The 26278-nt window shown below is 34.2% G+C and overlaps 2 protein-coding genes and 1 long non-coding RNA gene across 3 annotated transcripts; 1 reads left to right on the top strand and 2 right to left on the bottom strand.

The window, feature by feature from the left end:
* Nucleotides 1–2623: 2623 nt before the first annotated feature.
* On the bottom strand, nucleotides 2624–5699 carry LOC110110494 (ribonuclease 1). The gene is made up of 4 exons (XM_020841998.2): nucleotides 5471–5699; nucleotides 5228–5383; nucleotides 3326–3524; nucleotides 2624–3179 (listed from the first exon to the last, which is right to left on the bottom strand). Exons 1-4 carry the CDS (start codon nucleotides 5585–5587, stop codon nucleotides 2956–2958), a joined length of 696 nt encoding a protein of 231 aa, XP_020697657.1. The 5' UTR covers nucleotides 5588–5699; the 3' UTR covers nucleotides 2624–2955.
* Nucleotides 5700–13247: 7548 nt separating this feature from the next.
* LOC110110527 (ATP-dependent zinc metalloprotease FTSH 6, chloroplastic) lies at nucleotides 13248–18030 on the top strand. Its single transcript, XM_020842049.2, has 5 exons — nucleotides 13248–13987; nucleotides 14584–15124; nucleotides 16784–17097; nucleotides 17207–17447; nucleotides 17562–18030. The coding sequence occupies exons 1-5, from the start codon at nucleotides 13416–13418 to the stop codon at nucleotides 17901–17903; spliced, it is 2010 nt and encodes a 669-aa protein (XP_020697708.1). The 5' UTR covers nucleotides 13248–13415; the 3' UTR covers nucleotides 17904–18030.
* A 1762-nt stretch (nucleotides 18031–19792) lies between these two features.
* LOC114580254 lies at nucleotides 19793–20163 on the bottom strand. Its single transcript, XR_003701601.1, has 2 exons — nucleotides 19997–20163; nucleotides 19793–19931 (listed from the first exon to the last, which is right to left on the bottom strand). It is a non-coding gene; the product is annotated as an uncharacterized LOC114580254 (long non-coding RNA).
* Nucleotides 20164–26278: the final 6115 nt, after the last annotated feature.

Genomic DNA, 26278 nt, shown 5'->3' on the forward strand with positions numbered 1-26278 from the left:
ATATTGCCTCAAGCAAAATTTTGGAAATATATTTTAATTCTTCAAAAAATTACAAAAAAATACAAGGCATGACCGCTCCTTAAACATAAACATGAATTTTCCCTCGGAGTCTTGAAACAAATAAAATATCTTTAATTGCACTTTTAGCTTTTGATGAAGTCGGTCAGTTAATAGGTGCTAAAATTGTTCGATAATTATGCTCCAAATTTTCTAATTAGCTCAAAATAAATCATGAAGCTAATAGACTTGTCTGACCTAAGAAATTGGGCCTATATTGGATTGAGCTGGTCGGCTCACTTGCCACAACTTGGGCGGCGCCGGCACTTGCTGGGAGACGGGACTCATTACGGGGGTCCTATAGCGCCTCTCAATGGAGGTGCCGAACCATGAAGAGTTGACGATAGGCAATTGCCCATCCTGAAATTTTATTTTTTTCTAAGAAGAATATATATTTTAACTATTTTGACCACCTTCAATATATACATATCCTCGAATTATAAGCAAACAATCATAATAATACAGGTAAGAGGGACTGGAGTTGCCAGGCGTCGGAAGTCGAAGAGACCATATATATTCGTCAAGGGACAGATGTCGGAGGGAACTTAGTCGGCCGGCATCGAAGGTCGGAGGGACTGTATACTGTGGGCTACTGAGGTCAGAGGGACTGGAGTTGGCGGGCGACGATGGTTAGAGAGATCAAGGTCTAAGGGCGATGATGGTCGAAGGGACCATAGTTGTGGAACGATGGTGGTTGAAGTGTCCTAATCTGAGGGTGACAGAGGTTGGATGAAGGCTTAGTGATGGTTGTCAAGCTGAGGTACGACGATGATGATAGGACAAAAGATCTACAACAGCAGCCTGGTGGTGAGGGTTTGCTAGCGATGGTGTCAGGGTGGGAATCCAAGATGCTTCAAACTTCAGAGTTCTCTTGAGTCTCTAGCCCAGGACCTAAACCTCCAAAGGTCTTAGCTCCCCCCTCATGTAGAGATTGGGGCACTATTTATAGATTTTGAGAGTGACATGCTCAATAAATATGAAGAAGAATCAGAGCAAATTCAAAGTGTTCAATTGGACGGTTCATATTGATCCTCTCGATTATGATGTGTTTGTCAAGTATTTAATTAGTGCGATAATGATGTTAGAATGAAACAATCTTGGGCTAGTTGGATTTGTCTCGTCAAGCCGCTTGATTTGACTATAAGCAAGTTATATTTAGAGATTATTTGATCATTCGATTATTGTTTTGAACTTGCCAAATATACTTTAGTCCCTTGATTTGAATCTATTTGGACTCAGATTAGACCGATTTTGGATTCGTTGGTTCTGCCTTACGGAGACGTTTAATTTGATTGTAAGTTTGTTGAAATGGGGTTCGGATGGTCCCGTATTTAATGTTGGAAGTTGTCAATTAAGATATACCTCGAGATTCAATATGTGGATTAAGACGGTTTTTTTATGAGGTATCATATATATATATATATATATTTAAAATTGGATGGTTAGAGAGATCGAGGTCTAAGGGCGATGGTGGTCGAAGGGATCATAATCGTCAAACGATGGTGGTTGAAGGGACCTAATCTGAGGGCGACATAGGTTGGATGAAGGCTTAGCGATGGTTGTCAAGCTGAGGTATGATGACGATGGTAGGACAAAAGATCTACAACGGTAGCCTGGTGGTGAGGGTTTGCTAGCGATGGTGTCAGGGTTGGAATCCAAGATACTGCAAACCTCAGAGTTCTCTTGAGTCTCTTGCCCAGGGCCTAAACCTCCAAAGGTCTTAGCTCCCCCCTCATGTAGAGATTGGGGCACTATTTATAAATTTTGAGAGTGACATGCTCCATAAATATGAAGAAGAATCAGAGCAAATTCAAAGTGTTCAATTGGACCGTTCATATTGATTCTCTCGATTATGATGTGTTTGTCAAGTATTTAGTGTGATAATGATGTTAGAATGAAACAATCTTGGGCTAGTTGGATTCGTCTCGTCAAGCCACTTGATTTGACTGTAAGCAAGTCAGTCCCGTGATTTGAATCTATTTGGGCTCAGATTAAACCGATTTTGGATTCGTTGATTCTGTCTTACGGAGACGTTTAAATTGATTGTAAGTTTGTTGAAATGGGGTTCGGATGGTCCCGTATTTAATGTTGGAAGTTGCCAATTAAGATATACCTCGAGATTCAATATGTGGATTAAGACGGGTTTTTTATGAGGTATCATATATATATATATATATATTTAAAATTTTTATAATTAAACTTTTTTTATATAAAACCATATTTGAATATGGGTTGAAACCAAATCCAAATAATCATGTTTGAATGCAGCATCTTCCTGTCAGGGCTCGCAAACAGCAGTGTGTGAGGGAGAAGAGGGGTTCAAGGTGACAGCTCGCTGGGGAAAAGGGTGGACAGGAGCTTTTTCAACCAGAATCGATATGGGCCGTCTACCCAAAGATTGTTAGAGTGGCGAGGGATCGATGGAGAAACCATGGTAAGTAAAATTCCAGAAGTAGCACTTGTAAATTATTTATTTATTGCAATACAATCAAAATACACCAATTTTAACAGAGATGTAGAGAAAACAGAGAGAACCAAGCAAACAAGAGAAGCTGAATTGAGCGTGTTAAAATGAAAATATGTTATATGTAAAGAAGTTTATATTTTCACTCACATCTTAGTGAAAACAAACCCATCATTTTTGAGATAATTTTGAAAATAATTCGCAAAGTTTGGAATCAATGCAGGTGCAGGTCAGTAACTTCATTCAACCAAATAATAAATCTAACAAATTCATCAACTTTCAAGCAACCGAGGTTTTGTTTGGGACGTCTTTTTTATTGCTTCTTACAACAACTTTTTAGTATAAAAAATTATTTTTTTACTAGAAAGTTGCTTTAAGAAGTAGTAAAAAAGTCGTCCCAAACAAAGCCTAAATAAGCTACTGAACAAATTTCTCTAGAACGGAGGGAACTCAATTTGATCTGAGCACTTCCCCCTTGGAAAGACTGGACACTCAATAAGATTAGTAGCTGACGTATCCACACACATATAAACTTGATACAATTGCCTGTTCCTACCTTCATCCACATTGCACTCTATCCATGGAGTGAAGCCTGTTGCCTTGCTTATCGCATCCTTGATGCTGCTAACGCTGTAATATCCCCCATCAGGTTTGATCCCTGTAACAATTTTATAATTTTTATCAAGTAAAGTTAGATTGACAAATACAGATTTCGTTTGGGATGGCTTACTTCTTGCTTTCTAAATTAATTTTTTAGTACAAAAAACAATAGAAAGCTGTCCCAAACGAAGTGAGATAGTTTACCTGCATCGTTAAGGATTTGGAGGAGGTTAATCTTGTTCTTGAGGTCTAGTGTAGCCTGGAAGTAGGCGTGTTGGTCGAGGACAGACTCAGAGCAGGTGCCATGCTTCTCCCATTCATGCTCCCAGAATTGGTTTCCATCGCTGCTGGGGCAAGAAAGGGTTGGCCACTCTCTTTGCAAGCTTTCAATCAGGTCATTGATCTGCCAACATATTTGAAGACAATAGGAGTAAGTGGCAAGTTGCACAAAGTTAATTAAGAAAAAGTCTTTTATCATTGGTGATACACCAAGGGGTCATTCAGTTAGGCTTTGTTTTGGACGACTTTCTTACTGCTTCTTAAAGTAAATTTTTAGTATAAAAATTAAAAAATTGTACTAAAAACCGCTCCAAGAAGCAGTAAGAAAGCCATCCAAATAAAGATTTAATGTTATAAAGATAGCTTTGGCATCTAAATAGAAGTGTTTTTCAAATCACAATGATATATGTAGTACTCCTTTCTACTAAATAATGTGTTGTCAACTTTAGTCAAATAATTTCACGGTTTTGACGCGACTCAATTTGGTCTATTGGTTAAGAGTTTTGGCCACTAATCAAGAGGTTTTGAGTTCGAGTCTTACGTATTTTATGTGTTTGTAAGTTTGGAGAAATTATTTTATGCGGACACCGGAAGGTTCGGATATCAACCAGAATGCGCCACGTCACCCAGTACACAGCGGTACCGAGCAAAAAAGTGATGTGACACGTTCTTGTTGGTCTCCAGACGATGTCCGAGTTCCCCCCAGAATAGTTTTCGATGAATTTGATTTAATTGGCCTAAATGTCCTAAAAAAAAAAAAAACTCACGGTTTTGTATTATAATTGTAACATTTTATCGTTCAAAGAAGATGAAATATATGGTTTCAGCCTATCATTTTCTCGTTCCAATTCCTTTTCTATTTAAATTCTTTCACATTTATTCCTTGTCTTAAGTACGCAGCAAGAGATAAGGAACAAAGTTACATCATTCAAATGAGTAACGCCTGCATTTACCTATTTTTGTAAAGTTTGGTTTTTCGTTATACAATACTTGCCCTTTTGATACAACTTGCAAAAAATAGATGAGAATATTCCAGCCAAAATTTATTCTGGGTGAATTTTATTTATTTTATTTTTAAATTAATATTATAAATTTTTATTATAATAAATTATAGAATTTTATCAAAATTTAATCTAATTAATTATTTCTATGTTATTTTTAAGATTAATGTAATTAATATAATTTAATTATTCCTATATTCTATTTATCTATAAAAATAAAAGAATTTAATTAACACTGACCAAAATTTCTCCGATTTAGATTAATGCCCATCATGCACTGCACAATCAACTGGCCCTACGGCATTTAAGCTCCGATATATATAACGTAAATTATGAAGGAATCAACTACCTTTAAATATTACCTTATATATTGCCACATTAGGTAGCATGACAAAAAAAATTTAAAAAATAATAATAAAATTCTTATAACAAGATGGCGAAATTCTACCCACAAATCTCCCTTCACTACAAAAAAAAAATGCATCAGCGATGTTGTCGCGGTTAAAATAGTTGCTATAACTAGTATTTCGTATGTCTTCTCCAGCGGTTATAAACCGCCGCAAAATGTTGTTGCATCAGATTGCAATCACAGCAAGCGTACAACGGTTATAAAACCGTTGCAAGAAAATTTGGGGTGGATAAAACCGTCGAAAAAGTCTAAATTTGTGCTGGAATAGTCCGATTTTTATAATAGTGAGATTCCCTTCAAAGTTTATCCATGGTTTCCGTGCACAAATGCAACTATGCAGGAATACTAAGATTATAACTCATAAAAAAGAACAGACATTTATAAAAAGAATGGGAGCAGTCAGGAGTCGAAAGATACCGTAGATGATTGATACGGGCTATCTGGATCACAATTGGAGGGATAAGCTCCAGATTTGTAGTTGGGCCAAAGGCCATGGATTCCGAAGTCTGCCTCTGGCTTTCCTGTGGTTGGATAACAGCAACTCTTCCTCGTGTCACAGTAGGATCCAGGCCACTGAACAAAACATACAGTACTAGAAGAAATCAAAATCCTGAATTACAATAGTATAGAGGGAGAGAGAGAGAGAAAGAGAGGGATCACCTGCTGAACAAAGTAGAAGAAATCGAAGTCCTGAGCAGAGGAAACGGCAGCAAAGAAGGGAGAGAAGAGGAGGAAGAAGAAAGAAGAGAAAGCAAGTTGGATCTTCAATGTCTTCATGTCAATTGAGTTCTAAATTGTAAGGCTACTGAAGGATTTCGTGTTGTTTTTATAAGCAAAGTTTGGCGTGGAGTGTGGGAAATTGCTTAGGCGTTTTGGCTTTTAAATAATTTGAGAGAGAGAGAGTGAGAGAGGGGTGAAGGAAATATAATCGAGAAAGAAAGAGAGCCGACCAATGAGCAATGGAACCATATCTATTCGACCACGTGTTGGGTTTTGTACAGAAGGTTAAGCCATTCACATTGTGCAATTATTTCTTCACCTAATCATTGAGCCAGTTGTGAAGAAATTTATGAATCGATCTTATGGGAAAAATATTATGTGAAGGTATTTGGATATAAAATATATTAAATGCAAATTAAATTTATATTGAAATTAATACATATGATTTAGATTTGTATTATTAATTTTAAAAATTGGGCAATTTTGAAATTTATTTTATGTGAGAATAGTTTATATAAATTTAGTATAATTGTTTAGAAGATATGGAGTTTTAATCATATTAGAAAGCTTTGAGAATTTAGAGAAATTTTCATTTCTCGAAATTTTTTCTCAATGCTCATTTGATTTTTTTCTTTTTGAATAATTAAATATTTTTTTCTGCTATAATAATCCCTTGATCAGCTATCTTGCTGACAATCAATTATTCCCTATCAACATCATGTATTAATATTTTATGATTATCATGTGTTCATACTTAAAAACGGGCTTTTCATTATGATAGCTATGTGTCTCAAAAGAAATCACCAACTAACAATTTGAGTTTTGTTTGGGACAGTTTTTTTACTGTTTTTTAAAATAATTTTTTAGGATAAAAAAATTTTAAATTAATATTTTTGTATTAGAAAATTGTTTTAGAAAGCAATAAGAAAGTTGTCCCAAATAAAATCTTAATTATTTTTTTAGTTGAAAATGAGATATTGACAACTCATTTTAAAATGGGGAGATATAAAATTAATATATGCTTTATGTTAAAAAATACGAAATAAATTTAAAATGAAGATCTAATGTCATGAATTAGTCTAATGTATGTTCTTAAATATTCTTAATTATAGTATCGTGCTTAAATCATCAAAGGAAAAGTCAGCTTGAATTAAACCACTTGGTACTAAGTGATATAAAATATATGCATAACATGCAAGCAATTACATATATTTAGGGGAGGAGGTCGGCCAGTGAACCTACCTCAAATGGACCACAATAGCTAGTCCTTGACACGTTGCCATACTAACTATTAGAACTTTCGATAAGGGGAAGGTTTTTTTTTTTTTCCTTTCTAGCTAGCTTGGTTCAATAAAAAATTGAATAATTTATAATGTTAATATTCATCAAATGTAAATAAAATAATAAATACCTACATGATTAAGCTTTATAGCAATTTTTTTAATGAGAAAAGCTCATAGAAAAATCGTCCTTATTCATAAGGTCACTCACTGGAGTCTCTTCCAAACTCTTTAATCCTCCCATTAATTTTTGAATAATGAATTCGGATCAAAATATGGAGAAGCAACAAAATTTGATCAAAAAATAATTTATTTAAAGGTCTGTTTGGGATAACTTTCATATTGATTTGCTTTCAACTATTTAGTTATTGCTTTCTTGTTGCTTTCAAGAATTTTATGTACAAAGATTTTGATTTTTATTATAATTTAAGAAAATATACATTTTTTCTACAACATCTTTACGATCAACTTTATAAAAAAACTTCAGTCATCCCAAACATATCTTGAATCAACTTTGATCAATTTTTAAAGAAAGAAAAAAGTTCAAGATGATTTTATGATAATTTTTTTTTTAAGAAATAGATGTAACACATAACAAATCAATTAAATATTATATTATACCCATCTTAAAATAAATATGATTGATAGTCCACCATGCACAAATTTGAATATGTATTCCTTAGCTAAATTGAAGCTTGGTCGGAATAACTAATTGAGTTAGGCTTCGATTGTGATTGATTTTTTACTGCTTCTTAAAGAGGATTTCTTGTAAAAAAAATTAAATTTTTGTACTAAAAAATTATTTTAAGAAGTAATAAAAAAATTGTTCCAAATGAAATCTCAATCTTAAGCTCTGCTCATAAGTACTCCAAGCAGTTTACAAATGACTTACAGATATTTATCTTTGAATTTTCTTGCAAAAATTTTCGTGATAATTTTAAAATCTTAGATTTTTAACAGCATTTTTCACTGCGACTAGTCGCTTGTTGTTGAAACAGCTATATATCTGAAGTCTATCATAATAAAAAATTTAGTCAAAATACCTTTACTCAGAATTTTTCATAAAAATTTTCGCTGTTGAACGCTTTGCTGATAGAGTTAAAAAAAAGTTACAAATACTAATTTTTTTGTACTTCACTTTTTTTGTTATACTAAGTATACACGCATGTCACAAGGCACAAGCAGAGACAAACAAATGAATATCATCTTAAGTATCTAAACAACCCGGCTTGGTCTTGATTTAAGAGGGTCCAGCCCTTGTTTGTAAGTAAGTTGATTAACAGTTCAGCTATTTGTTCGGCTAAAACTTTTTATGTTCATGTAATTAGCTTCTTGAGAAATTTTTAACACTTCATTTTGAGACAATTTTTTTACTATATTTTCTAAAAAAAGTTATTTAGAACTAAAATTATCTTAAACTAAAAATTTTTATAATAAAAAACTGCTTTAAAAAGCTGTAAGAAAGCTATCTCAAATGAAGCCTAAATGTGTTTAAAAGCTTGCAGAGTAAATTAGTAAATTGGAATAATAAATCACTTATTAGTTATGTGCATAAGTATGTTTATTTGTAATTTGGCTAATAACTCGATGAGAGCCCTGCCAAATACTTACTTAATATTTTTATAATAAATTATTTGGTGCTCACCACAAGATTTTGTACTAAAATTATAGCTTTCATAGTTTAATTTAAATGAATTATATACATGAAAGTTAAGTATGTTTCTTGTAATTTTAAATCATTTTGTAATTAAATTATTTTTATTTCTTCCAAATTTTCAGGGGACAGAAAAAAAAGGGTACCAAGTAAATAATATGTATGTTAATTAGTGTCCATTGTTATGACAAAGATTTGTATGGGATAAGCCTCAAAATTGAATTGCATCTCATTCCTAATATATGCTAGAAGCTATAGTCGACTAAGCATATCATTTTGCTCCATATTAGGTGTTGAAAGTTGGGCTTATATATGTGGGGGTAAATGAGAATGGATGGTTAACCCTGGTTAAACTCTCATAATTATGTTATCTCAGAGTAATCAGGTGGAGTTAAATAATGCTTATATTTTTCCTTTCTAGCTAGCTTTGTTCAATAAAATATTGAATAATTGATAATAATATTATATTAGTATTCATCAAATGTAAATAAATAACTATCACATGATTAAGCTTTATAGCAAATTTTTTTAATGAGAAAAGCTCATAGAAAAATAGTCCTTGATCATTCGGTCACTCTGAGTCTTTTCCAAAACTATTTAATCCTCCCATTATTTTTGATTAATTAATCATATATTTAATTTATTAATAACAATTTTAATCACAATAAATTAATTCGGATCGGAATATGGAGAGGCAACAAAATTTGATCAAAAAATAATTTATTTAAAAGTTTGTTTGGGATAACTTTCTTACTAATTTGCTTTTAACTATAATTTTTATTTAACTACTGTTTTTTAGTTACTTTCAGGAAATTTATGTGCTAAGAAAGCAAATCATTAATAACATAGCATCGTTTGTTTGTTTCCTCCATTTGAATGCGTTTGTTAAAAGCAGTGTGCTAAGAGATTAACGCACCCCATTTGCGTTCACCAGCCCATGTTTGTAAGTTAATAACAGTTCAGCTAATTGTTCGGCTAAAACTTTTTATGTTTAGGTAGCTTTCTTACTATTCTCTAAGGTTTCGTTTGGGATGACTTTCTTGCTGCTTCTTAAAATAATTTTTTATTACAATTTTTTTAACTTTTATAACAAAAAGCTGCTTTAAAAAGCATTAAGAAAGCCGCCCCAAACACAGCCTAAATAAACTATTTAGAACTAAAATTATTTTGAATTAAAAATTTTTGTAATAAAAAACTGCTTTGAAAAGTAGAAAGAAAGGGACAGCTTTTTTACTGCTTCTTAAAGCTACTTTCTGGTATAAAAATTAAATTTTTTGTACTAAAAAACTATTTTAGTAGTAAGAAAGCCATTACAAACAAAGCCTACATTGCGATAAAGAGCTTGCAGTGTAAATTAGTAAATTTGAATAATAAATCACTTATTAGTTATGTGCATAAGCATGTTTATTTGTAATTTGGCTAATAACTTGATGAGAGCCCTGCAAAATACTTATTTAATATTTTTATAATAAATTATTTCGGTGTTCACCACAAGATCTTGTATTAAAATTATAGTTTAATTTAAATGAATTGTACACATGAAAGCTTAAGTATGTTTCTTTGTAATTTAAATCATTTTGTAATTAAATTATTTTTATTTCTTCCAAATTTTCGGGGGAGAAAGGAAAAAGGCATGCCAAGTGAATAATATGTAGGTGAATTAGTTTCAATTGTTATGACAAAGATTTGCATGAGATAAGCCTCAAAAGTGAATTGCATCTCATTCCTAATGCTTGAAGCCATAGTCAAAAAAACTTTTTTTTTTTTTTTTGAGAAAACCCACTTAGGGCCTATGCGTTAATTAAAAATGAAGGTTACAAGTCCTTAGGTGATCCCAAGCTCACTAAAATAAAATGTTTGAAGTAAAACCTAAGAGCAAACAGATCTCAACTAGTACAACAAAACAAAAGGAAAAAAAAAGAAACAACTAATAATCACCTAACAAGAGGCATATGCAGCAGGCAACAACAAGGCCAAATATTGGAGACAGAAGGCCCACAGGAGGAGGAGCCACCAAGAAACCCACAATAACCTGCAAGGAAGAAATGAAACAATCACCTCCAAGCACCACCCTGATTAACTTTGGGAAACCAAAAGACACCAACAAAGACAAAAGCAGCAAAACCTAAATTCCACAAGCACGAAAATAAACCAGAACCCTCAAACAACAAAAAAAAAACAGTAGAATCCACCATGAGGCAGCCACCACAGACCCTGAAAAAACAGCAGCCCCAAGCCAACAAAACATGAACATACATAGGAGAATAGAAAACCAAAATCATTTCCTTTTAGCTTTCCTCCATTTACGATTACTAGCTTTTTTGGAAGAACCAGCCACAGCAATACTAATCACATTTAGGTCATAAATTCCCTTAGAATCAATGTATTCCTTAGCATCCCAAATAGATGTAGAATCACAATCATCCAACCAGTCACCTTCAGCCATCTCAAAATCATTCTCATTAGCATCCAATTGAGCAACCAAAGCATCGTTTGCTAATAGAGATATAAGGACATCAACAAGAGGGGTAGGATTAACATTTTGAACAATATGCATTTCACCATCGGACATAACATCATCGTTAAGAGCCAAAGCATCGAAGCAAACCCCAACATTCACATTCTCAACTGGCAAGCTCGAGGAAGAAGAAGCCAAAGGAACATTAGCTTCACGGCCCACCAACCCCAAATGAACCATAATTACATTCCACTATAACATCATCATCACCTCCAGTATTAGGAGTCGAAGTAGGTCAAGATTAACCAAGTAAGGGTTGGGGCTCACCTCTCTATTGACACACAAATCTTTAACAACACTACCCACTTGATTATAATTAACCTCATTAACACCACCAAAATCATCAATCACGATATTAATAGGTAAGACAAGCAGCACAAAAGGGACATTATCTAAATTTTTAACATCAGCACAAGCATTCCAATCAAAATCCTGCTGAGATTCAGCCCTAGCCAAAATGACACCAAGCTCATTACAATCACTACAAGCATTCTTAATATTCCCATCAATCAGCCCATCATTAACAAATGAAACCAAAACAACAGTATCATTACCATTAGCATTCCCACCTGACAAACTAGGATTATAATTAGAATTAGGAACAAGCATAGGAGCAGAGGACTGGATGCGACATTCACCCCTAAGGTGACTAAGACATTTGCAAGAAACACAAAATGAAGGAAATTCATTCATCTGAACCATTTTAATATAACCTAAATTCTCAAGCCCAATCCAGATTTTGTCCGGATAGTTTTTTGTAATGTCTAGTTCCACTAATACACATGTAAGAGAGAGCCTAGAGCCAACAGAAGTGGTATATCATTGAGCTTCGTAATAGGTGTTGAAAGTTGGGCTTATATATGGGTGGTTAAATGATATTGGTAATGTCCAGTTCCACTAATACACGCGTAAGAGAGCGCCTTGGTCAAACTCTCATGATTATGTTATCTCAGAATAATCAGGTGGATTTCATTAGCCGATGATAAAGTTTGGGGATACCATGCATCATTTAATGAGTTTGATTAGTAGTCATAAGCAACCTCCTATCAAATATCTCAACTAAGCTGACGATTGATTGATATATACATGAGAGAATTTTCATCTTTATACTTCATAAATATAATCCTAGATATAAAGTCAACGTATTCAGTACATGATCCAACTAAAACTATTAGTACTTCATACAAATGGAGGGAAAGCTCTTGAGGCTTTATGTGTTTAGTGCAAACTTTTCTTATAAATTTGTTATTTGATAATCTATTTGTGAAGTGAACTTAAATACTTATAGCTGTGTTAGCTTGAAGAGAACTCATATCACAATTTAGCAATGTTAGTGTAGTTTTAGGATTTTCAATTCTAACAGGCTTAAGAAATTATCTCAATTTGATAGAAATGGCCCAAAGAATCTTGAATCAAAAATAAAATTGATTCTTGACTCGGGTAAAATTGGTTGAACCCGAACTGACCCGGCACTATTCGTGTTCAGGTCAACCCAACCTGTTTTTGCAAACAGGTTGATTTTCTGGACCCAAACCCGACCCGCTTCAGGTCCGGGTCAACCCGACCCGACCCGAATGACCCTAGACCAATAAAAATCTACTATTTTTTGGGTATAAAAAAGGGACAATATCCTTTTTTCGGGTCAAAATCGGGTAAAAACGGATCAATCTCGGGTTGCGGGGTCAAAAATGGGTTTTTGAGTCACAAACAGATCAATTTCGGGTCACAAACGGGTCGATTTCGGGTCAACGGGTCAACTCGAACCCGACCCGATTTTTAAAACGGGTCAATTGTTTAACCCGAACCCGACCCGTTTCAGGTTCGGGTCAACCCAACCCGAAATTTTCGGGTTGGGTTCGGGTCGGATTTTCGGGTCGGGTCCATTATTGACAGCCCTGGTCACTAGTTTAGAAAAAAAGAGTATATATATATAGCATATTTAATCATAATTTAATACAAATCATACAAAATGTCTCAAACTCAAATTCGTCCTGGTAGAAGACAGCTTGCAACTTGTAACCAGTAGGCTAAAGATGATTCGTATTAATTTAAATATTTACTTACCAAGAATTAGCTGCGAGACCCACCATTGAGTTTTTCCTGTTTGTGAATTCCTTTATCCAAAAAGCTCTCGAGGTTTCAAGACGAAGAACAAGACAAAGAACAATATTAACAATCCACACACTTGATGAAAGCACTAGAAACCTCTTAATGCTTGTTTCAACACAGCAGTTCAATACCACCACAAATAAGAGGGCTCACCATTCCAAACTTTTCACTTCATAGATTCTTGTAGCACTTCGCATCCTTTCATTCAGACCATCCAAATGGACGGCTGCGCTCGACTCCACAAATTAAGATCATGATGTATATAGGCTATTTAAAGCCATTGCGCCAAAAAAGCCTTTCTCAAATTAAAGACCAGAAGGATATATGGCGCCTGCGCTCTCTCTCACAGCATGCCACTTCCCTACTTACTGCAAGTCTCAGGAAATCTCCAAGGAAAACCATTACAGACTATTTTCTTCGGATGCTGCTCTCAAAAGGAGGAAGCTTTTGATCAAATCCACTTCTTCCTTGAGTCTTCTAGGAGCTGGGTTAACTTTAGTTCAGCCGGCGAAGACTGAACCAGAGAACCCTGAGGAATTTACATCCACTAGAATGTCATATTCGAGATTCTTGGCCTACCTGAATGAAGGATTTGTGAAAAAGGTGGATTTGTTCGAGAACGGGACTGTGGCTATTGCTGAAATCATGATTCCAGCTCTTAACAAGATTCAGAGGGTCAGAGTTCAGTTGCCTGGATTGCCGCGAGAGCTGCTAAGGAAGATGAAGGAAAAGGATGTTGACTTTGCAGCTCATCCTGTACAACCCAACGTCGGGATGATGCTCCTTGATCTACTGGGGAATTTGGCTTTTCCGTTGCTCATCCTGGGGTCTCTGTTTTTGAGAAGCTCGCCGACGAACTCAGCAGGAGGGCTGAACTTGCCATTTGGCTTGGGAAGGTAAGCTTTCAGCTTTCATGAGGTTCTACATGGGCAAGAAGAGTGCGTAGGAATGATTTTATTTAAGAACAGAAACAAGGACAACAAGAGCCTAGGAGTGTAATTGAAACGAGTTGGCTTGGCCTCGATGAGTTTATACTGCCTAGCCAGCCAAGTTTTAGTATACTCTGCTTCGACTATCAGCACATAAGTTTAACTCCTTTAAAAACTTTTGATATCAAAATACATTTAAAATATATTATTATATTAAAATTCAAATATTAGACTTTATGTTTACAATTTTACTATTTTTAGCCGTTAACTTTCTTCTATTTCACTTGATTTTTGCTAATCAAAGTGAGACTATCATAGATTTAAATGTACTTGTAATTTTTTAATTGATCAATGAATGCTGGGCGGTGAAATCAAGAAGAGCTCAAGTCTAATGAATGCAATTGCCCGCCCTGAAATTTTTTTTTTTCTTAAAGCTATTTTTTTTAATCATTTTATAACAATTTTGAATATTTACCTTTATTTTTTTGTGACTCGGTGCTTAATTAAAACTTTAAGTACATGTTGAGATTGACTTGAGCTCAACTTGGATTATTCATTCTCAGGTCAAAAGCCAAGTTTCAGATGGAGCCAAACACAGGAATTACATTTGATGATGTAGCTGGGATCGATGAGGCAAAGCAGGATTTCAAGGAAATCGTAGAGTTTCTGAAATTCCCAGAAAAGTTTGCTGCAGTGGGGGCTAGAATTCCAAGGGGTGTTCTTCTCGTGGGTCCACCAGGTACAGGCAAAACATTACTAGCAAAAGCCATAGCAGGGGAGGCCGGAGTTCCATTCTTTTCCCTGTCAGGTTCAGAGTTCATTGAAATGTTCGTGGGAGTAGGAGCCTCAAGAGTGAGGGATTTGTTCAACAAGGCAAAAGCTAGCTCCCCATGCCTGATATTTATTGATGAAATAGATGCTGTTGGAAGACAGAGAGGGACTGGAATTGGAGGAGGAAATGATGAGAGGGAGCAAACGCTTAATCAGTTGCTAACTGAGATGGATGGCTTCAGTGGAAGCAGCGGGGTTGTAGTAATTGCAGCCACAAATCGACCAGAGATTCTGGATCAAGCATTGCTTCGTCCCGGAAGATTTGATAGACAGGTAACGCAACTTGAACTAGATCACCATATTATTCTTCAACGAATGAATCTCGCATAACAATAGATTGTAGACTTAGGATTTCTTTGAGGCAACTCTTTCAATGCTTTATTTTTTAGATCACAACTAAGACTGCAAACGAATCGGACATTCAACAAATTACTTGTCACTTGGCCACTTGTTTTGATTATAGCTCATTCATAATCATTTGATATAGTAATCAATGAAGTTTGAATAATTTTTTAAATACTTAATGATTAAATAAACAAATTTGAACAACTATTTATTCAACTTGTTTGTTTTTACGACCAAGATCATTTAAAGCTCATGATCAAATCAATAAGAGGCTTGATTCATATTCGAGCTCGTGAACAAGATTGTTAAGAAATTTTTATTAATGTTCGATATGGAGTTCCATTAAACTCATTCTAAACAATGATAAAATACTTAATGTGAATGTTTAATATTTATTATAATTTAATAACATAATAATCATCAATTATATTTTAAAATCAATTAAATATATAATATCTATTACTTGAAAGTACTTATTTGTGGTTGCTAGATTATTTATTTTGAGTGTTCATTAAATAGCTCGTTCATTAAATAGCTCATTCATTAAAATATCATTTTCTTATCTCAACAAGCTAATCATTTTTAAGCTAAAAAAAGCTCAATAGGCTAGCTTATTTATGGGATTGAGAAAGCTTTTTAGATATATTCGCTAATAGGCTCAGTAAAGCTCATTGTAATTATTTGTTAGTAGGCTCGATAAGACTCTTTTATTAAACTAATAAACATGTCAAAAATAAAACATGTTAATAATTTCATATTGCTCGTTTTATTTTAAATAAGCCGCTTATTTAAAGCTTGGTAAGCACAATACTTTGGAGTTTTTTAGATTTTTTTTGTTTATAGTAAAATAAATACAATGTGAGGTCCAAAGATAATGATGATCAGTGGATGGTGGTTGGTGACGACGATCGACTGTGATGAGTGGCAACGTCAGCAGGTGGTTGCGACAACCGTTGGTGGCTGGTAGTAGCAACGAGTGGCAGGAACTAACGGTTGAGGGTGGTTGTCAGCGGCGGTGGTAGTGAAGGTGGTGGTCGTTGGCAATTGTTGGTGTTGTGGGTAGTGGTGGTTGGTAGTGGCCAGTGCGACAACTAGTAATAGAGGGTTGTGGCTGCGGACGACAATGGTCAATGGCGAAAAAGTAGCATGCTTGCAATGAAAAATAAATTCAATCAAAATACGTCGAGTTTATTTTTCATAAAAAAGAACTAAAACACACTGCAAAAGAAAAACTTTATGTTGCACTCATTTTTGCATTCAATCAAACATTAATATTTTTAAAACTCTGCAAAAGAAATACTATAAAAGTATTTCAAATCAAACAACCTCTAAATAATAATAATAGAACTAGTAAGAGCAAAACTTTTTTTTCTGAATTTTATTTCCATAAGCTGATAGATTGAGCCACATTTACTAATACGAGCATAGGACCATCAAATAAAGCGTGAAATCTGCTCTAATTTTGGATCAAGTTTTGGTCGATTTTTACCTTCATTCTGGACTAAATATTAATTTCGAATTTAGCTAACTAGCTCGAATATTTAGTTCAGATAAAAATCAAGGACAATGTTGCAAATCTCTGAACAGGTAACCGTTGGATTACCAGACATAAAAGGAAGGGAAGAGATACTCAAAGTCCATAGCAAGAACAAGAAGCTTGGTAAGGATGTATCTCTAAGTATCATAGCTATGAGAACACCAGGATTCAGTGGCGCCGATCTTGCAAACTTGTTAAATGAAGCAGCTATTCTTGCCGGAAGACGAGGCAAAACCAAAATTACTCTAAAAGAGATAGACGATTCAGTCGACAGAATTGTAGCAGGCTTAGAAGGAACAAGGATTACGGATGGCAAAAGCAAGATATTGGTTGCTTATCATGAGGTCGGGCACGCCATTTGTGCGTAAGTATCTCCATCACACTTATGGACTAAGAAAATACAAGACGCTTCTCCGAAATGGATACGATGGCTTGTATTTGCAAGCAAAGAAAAATTTGAACTTTTCTTACAGGACGCTCACACCTGGACACGATCCAGTTCAGAAGGTCACACTCATCCCTAGGGGACAAGCTCGTGGTCTTACATGGTTCATTCCAAACGAAGATCTTTCTCTTATATCAAAACAACAAATATTTGCTAGAATAGTGGGAGGATTAGGTGGACGAGGAGCGGAGGAAGTTATATTTGGTGATTCTGAGGTCACAACAGGTGCAGCTGGAGACTTGCTGCAGATAACTCAAGTAGCAAGACAGGTTTTTTATTCTCTTTTTTTTTTTTACATTGAAAGGTACAATATTTTCACAAGAAAATTGCAACCAAATAAGAAATCTAATTATTATCATTATTTATTTTTTTCATATTAACAGATGGTAACCACGTTTGGAATGTCTGAGATTGGGCCATGGGCACTTACAGATCCAGCAGCGCAAAGAAGTGATGTGGTATTGAGAATGCTAGCGAGGAATTCAATGTCGGAAAAGCTTGCGGAAGACATAGACAAGTCAATTAAAGAAATCATAGACGAAGCTTACGAAATTGCAAAGGCTCACATTAGGAACAACAGAGCAGCTATAGATAGGCTGGTTGATGAGTTACTGGAGAAGGAAACTCTCACTGGAGAGGAGTTCCGAGCAATTCTGTCAGAGCACACTGAGTTACATGTGGTCATGAACAGACTATGTTCAACAAAGGAACCAGTGGGCCTGTAGTTCAATAGGCGCACAAATAAGCACATTGGTTTCAATTTAATGTTTCATTTAGTTCTTGACAACATAATCGGGTGAGAAGTTTCTGTAGCAAAAAAGGCTATTAGATGTGTTGAAAAAACCTTAATGACTTCTAAAGTGCGCAACTGATTAAGGATCATTTTCAAATTAGAATTACTAAAACATTTGAATCCAAAATTCGCCTACAATTGAAACACAATACCAAGCTAGTGAAATCTAGGTTATGAATTTGAAAATAAAGAATTATCTAAATTATTTATTTACAAAAATAAAAACAGCAAGTAATCAAATTTGTCAATTGATTTGAAACGATTATTCACAAAAGCTTGCTCAATAAAACTAAAGAGTTCAATGCCAACTAAATAGCCTTTCTTATCTTTCAATCTAGCAAACCAAAGCATGACAAACCAAAGCTATACAATCTACTAAAATTGGATCAAACTTCTTCACAAAACAGTAAATAAGATTTAAATAGAATCCCTAAACAAGATTCTACACCAACTTGAAAACAATCTATAACAATGTAAAAGCAAGAAGTATGAATAAACCATAACCAGATATCAAATAATCAAATACACAAAGATTTACTGGTTCGGCACGAGTGCCTACATCCATGGGTAGAAAAAGGGGGTAGCTTCTTTTATTAATTTGCTCAAGAAAATTTACAATGGCTAGCAATGAATGAATCTATGTAAATCTTTCAAAGGGGTACAGATTTCCTTAAAAAAATTAAAATGGAGAGATAATACCTGAGAAAGCCTCTTTGTCTACCTTTCGATTCCTCAACTCCGACGAAAATGGCCACCCAATGATGCCCTAGCCTTGTTAACCGCTTGCAAAAGAAGCTCCAAATGGAAGAGTTTAAGAACAAATATACCCTCTTTTCCCATGTAAGCTCTCCTTTCAATTCCCCTTAATCGCATAAGAAGCCCTCTCTATGGCTCACGCCTGCAAGCCACATTACGGTATGGAAATTCATCATTTTCTTTTGATCTGTTTGGACCTTAATTTGTAATTCATATATCCGTTAATTTTGAAATTTGGAAAACGAAAATTTTTGTAACAATCCCTTTATGCTTAGCAAAATATTTTAGGGATACTATTAAGTGTTAATTATGATTATATTGGTTCATCACCTATCGAAGAAGTCATAATAACATCACATATGATTTGCTCGAAAATTGAATTAGTTAAAGCAAATTATTGTATTTGATAAATTTCTTAAAAGTTAATTATATATGACTCATTTATTTAAATAGTCCGAGTACGGTTGAATAACATTTTTAAAGTATAATGATAAATAAATTATCATTTATATTTGTAAATATACTCATTTGTCATTTAACAAGTCAATCATCAAGAGTTTAATAGGTTCATTTAATAATGTTATAATTAATAATTGATAATTAATTTATTATTATTATTATTATATCAAATGCTTATATTCTAGGTATTTAAATAAATTCTTACATCTCTATTAATAAAATCTTAATTAAAATATTGAGCAAATAGTATGAGCGCCCCTCATTCAGAAATGCACTATCATTGCAAGCCATTTACTCAGAATTACTAAAAAGTTGGCTTTAATGACCTTATGCTTTGTTTATGACAGCTTAATTACTGCTTCTTAAAACAATATTTTAGTACAAAATTTAAATTTTTTGAACTAAAAAGCTTCTTTAAGAAGCAATAAGAAAATTATCTCGAACGAAACATTAATTTAAGCTATGATAGCCATTTTAACCGCAACAAAAAACTTTTTGCAACGGTTACAGATTCATTGCAAAACCGCCGTAATTGTTATTTGTTGCAAATGATATCTCAACGGTTCCTTTTATTAACTTGCACAAGAAATTTACAATGGCTAGCAATGAATGAATCTATGTAAATCTTTCAAAGAGGTCCAAATTTCTTTAAAAAAAATTACAATGGATAGATAACACCTGAGAAAGCCTCTTTGTCTACCTTCCGATTCCTCAACTCCTCCGAAAATGGCCACCCAACGATGCCCTAGCATCGTCGACCGTTTGTAAAAGAAGCTCCAAATGGAAGAGTTTAAGAATAAATATACTTACCTCTTTCCAGATGCAAGCTCTCCTTCCGATTCCCCTTAATCGCAGAAGAAGCCCTCTCTCTGGCGCACATCAGCAAGCCACTCTCGGTTCTCTTCCCAGTTCGCCTGCAGCCCTTCGCTAGCTCTCTCCGCGATTCGCTCGATCTGCACGCCGCTTCAAAGCCAAAGGCCCCACCTGCTAAATATGCAAAGAAAAGCAACACAATAAAGGGAAAATTATTAGCTCCGGGCACCGGACTACGTCGCCATCAATAAAATGTAGACATAAATTCCTCAAAAAAAATAAAATGTAGACATAGATACTTGGATATTCAATATATTTAATATGTTCCTAAAACTTTAAATCAATCAGTCAATCGTAAAAAAAAATGCAGTTAAAGCATAAGTAAAACGTATTCAAAGAGCAGTAAGAAAATGTAATCAAAGCACAGGTAAAACGCGAGTAAAATGCACAAAAAGTGCAAGTAAAGTGCATTCAACATTTAAAATTTTTAATAGATGTCTGGAGCTATATCTACGTCCGATGTCCGGACCTAATAATTTCCCACAATAAAGAGACTACACTAAAGCATAAATTATTCCGTCCGGACCCAAAAAAAATGATTAGGCCTATGAGCGTATATTTTATAATTTTTGTACACACTTTAGTTCAAATTATGTATATATTTTTAGTATATATACGTGCACTCAGAGTCTTAACGGTTCTTTCCCGTCCGAACTTCACATGAAATAATTTCTCACACTAAAAACTATACAAGAGTAGAAATTACTTTGTGTGGAGTTCGAACAGGAAGAATCATTTGAATATGTGAGTTTATACACTGTGTAAATTTGCACACATTGTGTCACTCAATATCTGTACGGTTCTTCCGTCCGGACTACGCACAGAATAATTTCTCATACATGAGAGGCTATACAAGAGAAATTTAAATTAACTTTAACATAGATTTTAAATAAAGCAAGTCCAAATTATTAAATTTAATTTAATCACTAATATTTGATTCAAATGATTAATTAACAGATGATTATATTTAGGGTGCTTTCGGGAATTTTTATTAGGTGCGGACTCTTGACGTAGCTCTATGTCCGGAGTCCATTAAAGTCGTGACACTTGGCATGAACATGTGAATATTAATTTCTATTTCGTTTTTCATGTTTTTCTTGCCAGCCCGACTGACCCGACCCAAAAATTCTTGTTCAAATTTAGGGTTTTAAATTGACACTCTTTTTAAAATGAATTACCGGGAAACTTTTATATTTTTTAGGGTTTAAGCTCAAAATATATTTTCAGAATTGCTGAGAAAGAAGAAATAAAGAAAAGCTGGTGAAGATGAAGATTGGTTTGGAGGAGGAAAAGCTGATGAAGATGATGCTATGCAAACATCCAGGAAGAGGAAGAGGAATGGTTGAAGTTGAAAGAAGAAGAGGTTGCAAGAATGATGGTTTTTTCTATGTATTTAGGGAATATGTTGGGGGTTCCAAGGGGGCAACGCCCCTGGCGAGGGTACGAGGGGGTAGCGCCCCCTAGCGGGGGTCCAAGGGAGTAGAGCCCCTGGCGGGGTTCGACCTGATTTGCAGTAGTAAAAGCGAAGTGTTTATATGTTACAGAAACTTTAAAGCTTTCTCTGCTTGTTTATATGCTGTGTACCAATCATGTTGATTTAGATGTAAGAAATATGAATAAGAAATATATAGTGATTTAGAAATACTGAGTAGTACCGAATAGTATTTATTAAAAAATATCGGGCAGTACCAAGCGGTACCGAGTGGTACCGAGCATTGGTATCGAGCGATACCGAGCATTCGTATCGATCGGTACCGAGCATTGGTACTGAGAGTTCATCGGTATAAATTTTTAATTGATATTAAGGAAAAAATTATGTTAAGTACTGTTGTTTATCATCATATTGTTTGAGATGTAAGAAACAATCATATTGATTCAGTCGTAAGAAATCTGATTAAGAAATACCGAGTGGTACTGAGTATTGGTATCGAGTAGTATCTAGTTGTACCGAGCATTGATACCAATCGGTACTGAGCGGTACCGAGTGATACCAAGCAGTATGAGCATTGGTACCGAGTGGTACTGAGCTGTACCGAGTGATACCAAGCAGTATGAGCATTAGTACCGAGCGGTACTGAGCTGTACCGAGTGATACCAAGCAGTATGAGCATTGGTACTGAGCATTGTTACCGAGCGATACAAAGCAGTATGAGCATTGGTACCGAGCGGTACCGAGCAGTACCAAGCGGTATTTAGCAGTATTGAGCATTGGTACCGAGTGGTTTTGAGCGGTACAGAGCATTGGTATTGTGAGTTCAAAATAAACAAAACATTACCTAAATGAACCCATAAAATGAGGTTTTCTTTATTTTTTCAATAATCATTTGCAATGGAAAAAACATCAATACAGAAAAGCATCTTCATCTTCCCCCTAACTGTACAGAAAAAATCTATCAATATACAAATAATACTTCAAAATTACATATTCTCCAAGTGTACAAAAAAAATTATTATTCCTTGTTTCTTCATTGACTTTTTCTCCAAACTAGTCTTCATCTTCATGGGCTTCTCCTCCTCCAAACAAATCTTCATCGGCTCCTGCACCTCCAAACCAGTCTTCATCTTCATTTTCACCTGTTTTTTCTCCTCCAAATCAGTTGTCATCTTCATCGACTTTTCCTCCTCCAAACCAGTCGTCATCTTCATCGGCTTCTCCTCGTTTATTCTTAAAATCCTAAAAAAATGTAAATGTTTCGTGATATTTTATTTAAAAAAGAGCGTCAAATTCAAAAAGCTAAATTTGAACAGAAATATTTTGGGCCGAGTCGATCGGGCTAGCAAGAAAAAAATAAAAATAAATAAATAATAAGTATCCACAAGTACAGGATAAGTGTCGGGATTTTATTGGACTCCGGACGTAGAGCTACGTCCGGAGTCCGCACCTAGTAAAAATTCTCTTTTCGGACAGCTTCAAAGCTACATTATGGTAATGGAAATTTACCACTTTCTTTGATGTGTTTGGACCTTAATTTGAAATCGATGCATCCGTTAATTTTGAAAATTGGAAAACGAAGATTTTTTTAACAATCCATTTATGCTTAGAAAAATATTTTATGGATGCCATCAAGTGTTAATTATGATTTATATTGGTTCATCACCTATTGAAGAAGTCATAATAACATCACATATGATTTGCTCGATCATTGAATTAGTTAAAGCAAATTAATGTACTTGATGAACTTCTTAAAAGTTGATTATACATATGCGCTGCAACGGTTTAAGAAGCAATAAGAAAATTATATCGAACGAAGCCATAATTTAAGCTATGATAGCCATTTTAACCGCCACAAAATTTTTTTTTGCAACGGTTACAGATTCATTGCAAAACCGCTGCAATTGTTATTTGTTTCAAATGATTTCGCAACGGTTTTCAATTACTGGGGAAGCAAAATAGCAACACTAGTTTTAGCAATGATTAAAACTAAAGATATCTTTTTCTTCCCAAAACTCCCCTCATGAAAAATCTTGAATTCGATGGCACTAAGATGCAAGCTTGCCGGAGCAACCATGCGAAACTCCCTCCACACTCCCTTGAAACCCACAAGGATATTTTCCCTCTCAAATTCCACTCTTTTCTCTCTCCCTTTCAAGGCTCTCTCTTCAAATTTTCTCTAGAAGAACGTAGACTTAATGCATGCCAAATATACTTACGAATTGCCTTGAGAAAGCTTAAATAGAGGAATTTGAAAAACCTAGAAATTTAATTTTGCCAACAAAGATTGTACAATATGAAATAGATCGTCATGTACGATTAGTACAAAATAGCCCTTTCAACCAATACGATCAGTAATGCTATGTACGATCAATTCAAGTATTTGAACAGATCGTCCAATACGATATTGAGATCATCCGAGACGATTAGTTCAACAAAAATGCAGTTCGTCCAGACCGAAAGTTGGGACGACTAAAATCGTCTCTTTTGATCGTCAAGTACGATCCAATTTATACAGTATGATCATAATATCAAAATTAATCAGTTTCGATTGACTAATAACACGATTAATTTATGCATGATTTCATAGATTGTCTAGTACGATGTACATCATCTTGGACGATTATAACAAAATCTGAAATTAAAAACATTGCCTAAATTATGATTGACGTCTACTTTTCATGATCATAAATGATGGATGATCTGGATCATCCAGTACAATTAGTTAGATGAGATGATCATAAAGTACGATATAAATCGTACAATACGATTTAGATCAAAAATTGAACTTTTAGCTTTGACTCAATCTCACTCCCCCTAAGTGTGTGTGAATGATGACCAAGAAAGTATACACCCTTACAGGAATTGACTCAAGAAATAAAAAAAATACATCAATGAATATTATATAAATCTTTACAGTATAATTTATTCTACCAAATCTTGGGCCTTGAATTTTCATTGGATGGTGCATGACATTCCTGAAATATAATTAGTACACACACAAATAAATATACATTGTAAATACAATTAGACATAAAGATGTGAGCCATAATATTTGTTATCATCAAAAACATGAACTCGTGAGCTTGAGTTGCAACAGATGAGAGATCATGATATATTAAAACAACGGTACAAACAGCAAGTACAATTTTAAAAATACTTTTTGTAGCAGTTTTGAGAATGAATGCTGAAAATAATAGTTGTAATTTTAGCAACGATGAAAATCGCTGTCTATATTAATCTATAGCGGCAGTTTGTGAATCTCCACTATAAACCGCTGCGGAAACATCAAATTCTTTATAGTGAAGATATCAACTAATCAAATGCCTCAGTGACTCTGCTCTTATTATGCTTGTTCATTCAAAACTTGTCCTTGAGTTATACTAAGGCTTCTTGGGACAACTTTTTTATTGTGTTATAAAAAAAAAAAAAATAGTACAAAAATTTTTAGTTCAAAAAACTTTTATACTGAAAAATTACTTTGAAAAGTTGTAAAAAAACCGCCTCTAACAAAATCTAAATTATAATGGGAATAATAAGTTAGAAGGATGCAGAGAAGTAGAATGAAGGAAATTTGTCAGAGTGACCAATTCTAAGATTTTTATAAAATAGACTTTAGATAGGCAATTATGTCTAATTGTACTGTAAAATTATGTAAACAAAATTTAGCATGGCCCTTTATTATTAAATTTATTTTGGAACTTGAGCGTTATAAAATTGGTTGTATATTTGAATATATATAAAATAAAAGAATAAAGAGGTAAGAATACCGACATGATGGGTATTAAGAATCTACTACAAACAAATTACTGACGTAGAAATCTTATAGTTTTAAAATAGTTTTTTAGTGCAAAATTTAATTTTGTACGTAAAAGCTCCCTTAAGAAGCAGTAAGAAAGTCATCCTAAATGAAACCTAAGTCCACTGTTATAGGATTTAGAGATTTTGTTTGTTTACTTACAGTGCAATTATCTTCTGTACATATTTTATGCATGAAATTGTCAACATTCAAATGTCTAATGCATCTGCCATATTATGCTTGATTTATATGCTTGAGTTACAACCTTCAACACTCAACAGCATTACTATAAACAGCCAAAAACGAAGAACAACAGCATTGACAGAAATAAAAAACGGTAGCTTCTATAACTGATCAAAAGAAACAAAATTGATGTAGATTTTGTATTTACATAAGCTTTTTTTTTTTCATTTTATGATGATCGCCCTCTGTAAAAAAGAAACAAAATGAAACTACATACAATGTTTTCTTCAACATTACAGGACTACTAACCATTTAGTTGGTCGCTTGTTGTCTTGGCAGCCATAACTTTTTTCCTTCTATAATTAGCTTTAAAACAAGCTTGTCTTAACCTTTTAATTTTCTCGTCTAAATCTTCTCTCGGCATAATTTTCATTAATTTCTTTTCCTCTTCAAGAATTTCTAGCGTTGCCTTTATAACTGGTTTCTCTAACTTCAGCTCTTCTGCTCTTTCAATTTCCTGCATAGATAATCACAATCGTATCATGTAGAAGTTAGGTGATAATATGGATATATATAATGCATATGGTCATAGCTCTGTTAATTCTTCAATACTTAAAGTGTCTTTTAGAGATTATAATACTATTTTGTGATGTATCTAAAACTAGTGAATGAGTAAAGTTCTTTGATACTTCGACTTCGTTTGGGATGGCTTTTTTACTGCTTCTTCAAGCAGCTTTTTAGTACAAAAGTTTAAAAAGTTACTTGAAGAATCAGTAAGAAAGCTGATGCAGAGCATCTTAGCTAA

Source organism: Dendrobium catenatum, unplaced genomic scaffold (assembly GCF_001605985.2).
Source record: "Dendrobium catenatum unplaced genomic scaffold, ASM160598v2 fragScaff_scaffold_898, whole genome shotgun sequence".
Taxonomy (NCBI): Eukaryota; Viridiplantae; Streptophyta; class Magnoliopsida; order Asparagales; family Orchidaceae; genus Dendrobium; species Dendrobium catenatum.

What these genes read in the sequence shown, in the direction of transcription:
- LOC110110494 (XM_020841998.2), bottom strand. Translation starts at nt 5,587, where the DNA reads ATGAAGACATTGAAGATCCAACTTGCTTTCTCTTCTTTCTTCTTCCTC. An exon ending in TCTTCTACTTTGTTCAGCAG is followed by an intron (nt 5,384 to 5,470) that starts GTGATCCCTCTC and finishes TGTTTTGTTCAG; the next exon opens with TGGCCTGGATCCTACTGTGA. An exon ending in CCAAATCCTTAACGATGCAG is followed by an intron (nt 3,180 to 3,325) that starts GTAAACTATCTC and finishes AAATTGTTACAG; the next exon opens with GGATCAAACCTGATGGGGGA.
- LOC110110527 (XM_020842049.2), top strand. Translation starts at nt 13,416, where the DNA reads ATGGCGCCTGCGCTCTCTCTCACAGCATGCCACTTCCCTACTTACTGC. An exon ending in TTGCCATTTGGCTTGGGAAG is followed by an intron (nt 13,988 to 14,583) that starts GTAAGCTTTCAG and finishes ATTCATTCTCAG; the next exon opens with GTCAAAAGCCAAGTTTCAGA. An exon ending in CCGGAAGATTTGATAGACAG is followed by an intron (nt 15,125 to 16,783) that starts GTAACGCAACTT and finishes ATCTCTGAACAG; the next exon opens with GTAACCGTTGGATTACCAGA.